The following is an 8,909-nucleotide window of genomic DNA, read 5'->3' on the forward strand; positions in this document are numbered from 1 at the left end:
ATGGTGCAAATGTACATGGCGGCCAATCGGCTTTTAACTTTGGCTTGTTCCGTTAAGCTTTAGCAAAAACAAAACAAAACTTGGAAGCTGATTGGTTTCCATCCTTATAGAAAGCTAAATACCATCCTTATAGAAAACTAAAAAGGCTATTGCAACTGGTTGGGGAAAGTGGGCAAGTAACATTGAACCAGGAAATATGCAAGGACCATGAAATAGAAGGTCAATTTCAGGAGGAACCCTGGTTCAGAATGGTTGGTCTACGTAGTAGAACCAAGGTCACATCCATATGTTCTTCTTGCAGGGTGCATCGATCTCATCAGCACCATGTTCGATTTCTGCCATATCCTGGGAGCTCTCAACCTCTCCGAACACGAAATGGCCTTCTACAGTGCCATGACGCTGCTGGATCCCAGTAAGTCCAAGTCTTCTGACCATTAAACCATCTAATGAAAACCACTGCCTAGACCAGTGATGGCGAACCTTGGCACCCCAGATGTTTTGGAACTACATTTCCCATGGTGCTCAACTACACTGCAGAGTGCATGAGGATCATGGGAAATGTAGTTCCAAAACATCTGGGGTGCCAAGGTTCGCCATCACTGGCCTAGACGAATATATATATATATACGAGATGAAAATCCAGACATTATACTGTATCTGTTCACATTTTCCTCGGGATTCTTTAGGAATGAAATGTAAACTTTCCTTAGGTCGGCCCTGGCTACAAGACAAGCAGAAGGTGGAGACCCTTCACAGAAAGCTACAGTTGGCCTTCAGACATCTACTGCGGAGGACCCACCGGGAGGGGATCATGAGCAAGGTGAGGACGTTGGAGGTCTTTATGAATCCTAACTCATGTCTAGAGCTCTGTGAAGACTTCAGCTGTGTCTATGTAACCTCGCAATTATGTTCTTTTTGTTTTCGTAAACCTTGTTCCGGCAACAACTAAGATGGGATGTCCTCTTACTTCCTGTTGTGTCTCCAGGATAGGAAGTGAAGAGAAATCTCTTCAATAGGCCACACATGGCAAAATAAAAAAAAGTCCTACTCCATCCAAAATAAAAAATAAAAAGTTTTGGCTTCAGATATATTTTATTCTAGGCTCAACCCCATGGTATGTGGTTTACTGGCCTTTCATTTTTTATTTATTTCTTCTATATATATATATATATATATATATATATATATATAATGCTGACATATTCCTTAGTGCTGTACAGACCACCATTTGCAATGATGGAGTATGGCAGGCTTCTGATGTAGATGGGTGGAAGTGGTGTCTATGTGTTGGCCGTCCAGATTCGGGACAAGGGATGGGCAGGAGGAGCGGCTGCCCCAGGTGTAGTGAAGTAAGATGACAAAGACTAGACCAGTGATGGCGAACCTTGGCACCCCAGATGTTTTGGAACTACATTTCCCATGATGCTCAACTACACGGCAGAGTGCATGAGCATCATGGGAAATGTAGTTCCAAAACATCTGGAGTGCCAAGGTTCGCCATCACTGGACTAGACAAAGGGTGGTACACCCGTTCAGTGGCATGTATTACCAGTGGGGGAGGGAGGGGGCACAGTTTTGGATCCTTGCCTTGGGCGCTGGACAACCCTGTTCCAGTACTACACCCGTCTATACCATCTTTTTACAATTTGCACAGCCATCTTCCTTATCACCGCTGAACTTCTTGCTTTGTCTCCGTATTCACAAACTTTTTTTGGTTTAATTGTTTTAGAATTTTCATGTTTTTGCTTAATTGTTTGCCGATTGCCCCTTTTTCAGCTCCCGCCCAAGGAAGGGCTGTCTGGGATTTGCCAGCTTCACCTGGAAAAACTGAACATCTTCCGACAGATGTACCCGGGCATAGCGTGGGAGAGGTTCCCCCCGCTCTACAAGGAGCTGTTCATCTCCGAACCAGAAAGTTCCTGAGAGGACAATGGACATCTCCTTCTATTCGCCTGTCAACACCTCCACCCCCCCCCCCCCCCCTTTTCCCTGCCATCACCATGTCCCTGGAGGACAGCGTGTCCCGGAGATCCACCAACGTCGTCCAGGAATCCTCAGAGTGATGTGAAGGGCTCTTCAACTATCCTCAGGCTACTTCAACCCTACTCAGTAGACGTTTGATGTTGTAAGGACTTGTAATTGCTAGCATTAAACATTAGAATTGGAAAGACAAGGCTTTATAGCCTCATGGACCTTACATGACCTTCTGGTAGGGATTTGAGCAGCAACCCAGAGCATATACAATGTAACTTTTTAGAACTGTTCACTAATTATCAGTATAAGCCCAATATCCATGTTGGCTATTCATTGCTCTAAATTTCAACCAATTATAAGCATGAGGAATTTACACTGAAAATACTAAAAATGTGGATGCCATAGGGGGCTATTTACATAAAAGAAAAAGTCTCAAGCATTTGCACAACCATATCGAATAGCCCCTGCACTTTGTCTAATATGTTTATTTTCTATGATCGTCGGCTCCATCTAGTGATCATCATGCGATATTTTACCGATTGAGGTATTTTTAGGATACTAACGCATTATGGGCACTAGATGGAGCTGAAGATCCTGGGGAAAAAAATTATATTAGACCAGCCTTTCTCAACCGTTTTAACATGAAGGAACACTTGAAATGACTTTCTGGGCTCAGGGAACCCCTGTTCATAATAAGTATATCAAAATTTCACAGTACAGTAATGTGAGGGCCACAGAGAAGAAAGCCCCTCTTATAGATGGTTAAAATGATCATTGTTGATATCTAAGAGGCAAAAGTTGCTCAAGGACCTCCTGGCGACCTTAGGAGAACTCCCAGAGTTCCACGGAATCCTAGTGGAGAAAGATCGTATTAGACCAGTCTTTCTCAACCTTCTCAATCTCAGAGGACCACCTGAAATAATTTCCTATCCTTAGGGAACCCTTACTAAAACCAGTTCATTGGGGGACAGTTGTGAAAACACCCTTAAATTGGTGGCCAATAGGAAGAATGCTATCCTTACAGACAGCTAAAAAGATAATTGGTGTCACGATGTTGACTTTGCCAAGTGGAGATGACCTTCTCAACCTCAGAGGAATGGCTAAAGTAATTTTCAAGCCGTAGGAAACCCATACTAAAACCAGTTCATTGGGGACAATGGTGAAAATGCCCCCTAAATTGGTGGTCAGTAGGAAGAATTCTACCCTTACAGACAGCTAAAAAGATAATTGGTGTCCCGATTGTTGACTTTGCCAAGTGGTGATGACCTTCTCAACCTTAGAGGAACCCCTAAAAATGTCTAGCCTTGGAGAACCCTTACTAAAACCAGTTCATTGGGGAACAGTGGTGAAAATTCCTCTTAAATTGGTGGTCAGTAGGAAGAATTCTACCCTTACAGACAGGTAAAAAGATAATTAGTGCCCCAATGTTGACTTTGCTAAGTGGTGAAGACCTTCTCAACCTTAAATGAACTCCTAAAAATGTCTAGCCTTGGAGAACCCTTACTAAAACCAGTTCATTGGGGAACAGTGGTGAAAATTCCTCTTAAATTGGTGGTCAGTAGGAAGAATTCTACCCTTACAGACAGCTAAAAAGATAATTGGTGTCATGATGTTGACTTTGCCAAGTTGTGATGACCTTCTCAACCTCCAGCAGAACCCCATAAAATCATTTTCTAGCCTTGGAGAACCCTTACTAAAGCCAGTTCATTGGGGGACAATGGTGACAATGCCCCTTAAATTGGTGGTCATTAGGAAGAATGCAACCCTGATGTGGACTTTGCCAAGTGGTGATGACCCCAAAAACTATGGTAGCTCCAAGAGATGGAAGGTCAACCAGCCACAGCTCAAGTAACCCCCAGCATCTTCTGGAGGAACCCAAGGGCTCCATGGAACCTGATTGAGAAATGCTGTATTTATGGGAATTATTCAAGTGTGTGAATGCTTGAGACTAGATCCAGGTATATAAAGTTACATGAACATCTCCACTTCTCTGGTATAAGTTGAGCTTAGCCTTGCCCTCTGCAACTCCCTTAGCCCACTTCTTGTCAAGAAAGGCTGTCCATCAGATTAAAGGACCAATAAGGGCACTTGGAAAGTAGAAGAGGGTGGGGCCATGTTGTGTATTTTAACTAAAGGTATGTCTATTCATTAATACAAGCTTTATTTTTATAGTTTTTTAAGTATTTATTCAACTCTTTTTGGTATATGAGACAGTTATGAAGCACCTGTAAAGGAGCAAACCAGGTCCCAAAATTGTAGCAAAAAACATAATCTTAAAAAAGAAAAAAAAAAAAAACACAATAAAGAATTAAAGCTAAAAAAATAATATGAACTTCAATAATCACTTTGTGGCACATGTCCCACTCTCCAATTGGTGGGAAAGATCTCTCGATTTTAAATCCTCCAAGTTTCCCGTTTGTGTTTGTGTTGGTTACCAATCTGGTAATTTGCCCAAAAAAGCCACCTTCACCATTTGGATGAATAGTAACCATAATTAGATTTTAAACTGGAGCTTTGCGAAGCCACCACAGATAGTAGATGCCATTAGGTGATATTGGCAAACCGTTGGATGACTACCATAGTGGAAACACCTTCAGCAACCTTCCACCCAAATTGGCCCAAGAACAGATGCAGAACATGCTTGGCCATATATTTATATCTAAGTAATCTGATTTTATGGAGCTGTAGGCTCAGCTTTAGACTAAGGATATCCATCGACCTCAAACCCTTGGGGCAGCCCATATACAGACTAGGCTTGTGCAATTCGTTTCGTAACGAATCGAAAATTCGGCCGAATTTTGCATCTTTCGGACATTCGGATGCATCCGAATGTCCGAATAAAAAAAAAACAAATTACAACGAATACGAAAGAAATATAACGAATGAATTCGACATGATTCGAAATTATTTCAACCGCATTCGAAATGATTTCAACATGATTCGACATTATTTCAACCACATTCGAAAATATTTTGTGACCCGACTTTAGGGCCATGTATCTCGGGGTCACTTGGTGCTAGAAACTCCAAATTTGGATATGTTGTAGTGTTAGTACTATTGTGTTTGCATACCAAATTTGGGGTTTCTAGCTATAAGTGCCCCCGAGATATGTGGCCCCAAAATCGGGTCACAAAATGTTATTCTCTGCTCTAATAACTAATAACATTTTGCGACCCGATTTTGGGGCCACATATCTCGGGGTCACTTATAGCTAGAAACCCCAAATTTGGTATGCCAACACAATAGTACTAGCACTACAACATATCCAAATTTGAAGTGTCTAGCACCAAGTGACCCCGAGATACATGGCCCTAAAGTCGGGTCACAAAATATTTTCGAATGTGGTTGAAATAATGTCGAATCATGTTGAAATCATTTCGAATCCGGTAGAAATATTTTCGAATTTGGTTGAAATATTTTCGAATTTGGCAGATTTTTCGAATTTGGTAGAAAACTAAACGAAATCCGAAAACGAATTTAAGGAAGTTAACGAATATAACTAAACGAAATGAATGAATTAACGAATTAAAACGAAATGAAACTAAACAAATTTTTTCCTTTTGCACATGTCTAATACAGACCCATTACTATCGAAGATAGTCTTGGGATTTGTTCGCCTCAACTAGTAGAGTCCTAGAAAGCAGAAAAGCCAGTGGCGCTCTTAAAACTCAACCCTTGTGAACCTTTAATGCCTTGGACAAGCAGACCCAAAACTGGGCTTAAAATGAAAAAAAAACCTAACTGTGGTCTAACTATAAAGCCCAGTATTTAGGTGAAATGCGTCAGCGGGAAGATCCAAGATGGGGGATTCTGTATCTGTTTGGTCAAACACATAAAGTTACACTTGGGTTGAGCTTTAAGGAGTGTCGTTGTTTTTATTCCTTTGGATAGTTGGTTGGATGGTACTGGTGGTTAGGGCACAGAATGAGCCCTGGGTCTGCTTCTGGTCAGCCAAGAGAGTGACCCAGTGTATTGGCTTTAAGGTGGAAACATATTTCTTTGGTAGAGTCCCACCCTTGGACGCGATTAAACACATTTTTTTTATTTTTATTAACAAGTTGTACCTGGCTCCTTGATAATAAGCTATATGTATGTATCTTGTTGTGTTTTTTGTATAATAAAATGAGTGGCATGTACTGTACATGGTATAGCACGCAGCATTGACTTCACGCCGGCGCGGAGCTCTGCTCGGTGTCCCGTTACCATAGGACATTGTAAATGTATTGGTGGGAAGTGAGATTGGACTCCTGTTACACTATAAAAGACCGCTGTAACTTTGTAATGTTGACAGTAATGTGACCCTTTTGAAGGCTTGTACCTATGACGGCGAGGCACTTACAACGTACACGAAGCGTTTATCCCGTAATGCTAAATGGGACTCCGGAGCAGTGAAGGTACGAGGGAAGGACGTGTTTAGTTGGTACATTAAGCAACTGCAAAAAAAAAAGTGTCCATTACCCAGCATGCTTTGCTGTTAGGGCAGTTTCCTACAAAGAGCTCTTCATGGGCCAACGTTCTATTTTTCCCATTCCCTACTCTATCCTAAACTAAAAAAAAAACAATAGTTTCTGCAGAAGTTTTATTGACGTGTTGATACTTAATTCTCGCCATATTGGTATCTTCCCTTCGCTTCCCAAGAAGATTCAGCCTGAAAACCATTAAAGGCAATTAATGGTTGGCAGTCCTTCTATTGGGTCTTGTGGTTGGTTTTAAAGACCCACCTGTGGACAATGCCACTACCAAGACCTAAGACGGTTTAAAGACAAAGCTGTAGACAATACCACCACCAAGACCTGTTCCGGATTAAAGACCTATCTGTAGAACATGCCCCTACCAAGACCTGTGCCAGTTTAAAGACCCATCTGTAGAACACGCCACTACCAAGACCTGTTCCAGTTTAAAGACCTATTTGTAGACAATACCACTACCAAGACCTGTGCCAGTTTAAAGACCCATCTGTACAACATGCCACTACCAAGATCTGTGCTGGTTTAAAGACCCATCTGTAGAACATGCCCCTACCAAGACCTGTGCCAGTTTAAAGACCCATCTGTAGAACACGCCACTACCAAGACCTGTGCCAGTTTAAAGACCTATTTGTAGACAATACCACTACCAAGACCTGTGCCAGTTTAAAGACCCATCTGTAAAACATGCCACTACCAAGATCTGTGCTGGTTTAAAGACCCATGGACAATGCCACCGCCAAGACCTGTGCTGGTGTAGAGACCCATCTGTAGACAATGCCACCGCCATGACCTGTGCCAGTTTAAAGATCCATCAGTAGAACATTCCACTACCAAGATCTGTGCTGGTTTAAAGACCCATGGACAATGCCACCACCAAGACCTGTGCTGGTTTACAGACCCATCTGTAGATATTCCCAATACCAAGGCCTGTGCTGGTTTAGAGACCCATCTATAGACAATGCCACCACCAAGACCTGTGCTGGTTTAGAGACCCATCTGTAGACAATGCCACCAAGACCTATGCTAGTTGAAAGACCCATCTGTAAATATTGCCAATACCAAGACCTGTGCTGGTTTAAAGACCCATCTGTAGACAATGCCACTACCAAGACCTGTGGCGGTGTTAAGACCTAGACATAGACAATGCCACCACCAAGATCTGTGGCATTGCTTTGGTTTAGAGACCCATCTATAGACAATTCCACCATCAAGACCTGTGCTGGTTTAAAGATCCATCTGTAGACAATGCCACTACCAAGACCTGTGCCGGTGTTAAGACCTAGATGTAGACAATGTCACCACCAAGATCTTTGGCAGTTTAAAGGCCCATCTGTAAACAATGGCATCACTAAGACCTGTGCCAGTTTAAAAACCCATCTGTAGAACATGCCACTACCAAGACCTGTGCTGATTTAATTGAGGATCCAACTGTAGATGATGCCACTACCAAGACCTGTGCCAGTTTAAAGACCCATCTGTAGACACTACTTCCACCACCAAGGCCTGTGCTGGTTTAAAGACCCATCCGTACACAATGCCATCACTAAGACCTGTGCCAGTTTGAAGACCCATCTGTATGACACGCCACTACCAAGACCTGTGCCGGTTTAAAGGCCCATCTGTAGACACTACTTCCACCACCAAGGCCTGTGCTGGTTTAAAGACCCATCCGTACACAATGCCATCACTAAGACCTGTGCCAGTTTGAAGACCCATCTGTATGACACGCCACTACCAAGACCTGTGCCAGTTTAAAGACCCATCTGTAGACACTACTTCCACCACCAAGGCCTGTGCTGGTTTAAAGACCCATCCGTACACAATGCCATCACTAAGACCTGTGCCAGTTTGAAGACCCATCTGTATGACACGCCACTACCAAGACCTGTGCCGGTTTAAAGGCCCATTGGAAGAACACGCCACTACCATGACAAGTGCCGGTTTAAAGATCCATCTGTAGAACACATCACTACCAAGACTTGTGCCAGTATAAAGACCCAGAAGTAGACAATGCCACCACCAAGATCTGTGCCAGTTTAAAGACCAAGCTGTTGATAATGCCACTACCAAGACCTGTGCCAAAACTTCAACACACTACATTCTAGCAATACAATGACAACACCAGTAAGATATTATAACGCACAACACAATAACCGACAAGGAAGCAGAAGATGCGGTCCATAAACAGTCAGAGCCAGCGATCCGCAATACATGGTCCATACAACACCACAATGAGTGCCGCATTCACGCGGCATCATAACATTTGCGTAGGTAACGCCCACACGTGATGCTGAGCCTCCGCGATCGAAAATCATTACACGAAAGGGGGCGGGCCGGGGACGTCCTCCAGCCAGGAAAAGAGGGCGGGGCTCTGTCTGTGCTGCAGCTTCTAATGCACATTGTGAGAAGCTCGCAGTGTGCAGTGAAATCAGAGTAGTAACATTTCAGTCCAGGAGAGGAGCCGGT

The 8,909-nt window shown here is 43.1% G+C and overlaps 1 protein-coding gene across 3 annotated transcripts in view; it reads left to right on the forward strand.

Moving 5' to 3' along the window:
- Nucleotides 1-4,953, forward strand: part of LOC143942571 (nuclear receptor ROR-gamma-like) — a 43,699-nt gene extending 38,746 nt beyond the window's left edge. For 2 of the 3 annotated variants that reach the window (XM_077463924.1, XM_077463922.1), the window contains exons 8-10: nucleotides 302-412; nucleotides 687-820; nucleotides 1,777-4,953. In XM_077463924.1, the coding sequence (XP_077320050.1) occupies nucleotides 302-412; nucleotides 687-820; nucleotides 1,777-1,923 (392 nt within the window). In that variant the 3' untranslated portion in view covers nucleotides 1,924-4,953. The remainder of the gene's footprint in view (nucleotides 1-301; nucleotides 413-686; nucleotides 821-1,776) is intronic. The other variant, XM_077463923.1, reaches the window with a different exon arrangement.
- Nucleotides 4,954-8,909: the final 3,956 nt, after the last annotated feature.

This window comes from Lithobates pipiens, unplaced genomic scaffold (genome assembly GCF_037356315.1).
Source record: "Lithobates pipiens isolate NorthernLeopardFrog02 unplaced genomic scaffold, aLitPip1_a1.2 Scaffold_30, whole genome shotgun sequence".
Lineage (NCBI taxonomy): Eukaryota > Metazoa > Chordata > Amphibia > Anura > Ranidae > Lithobates > Lithobates pipiens.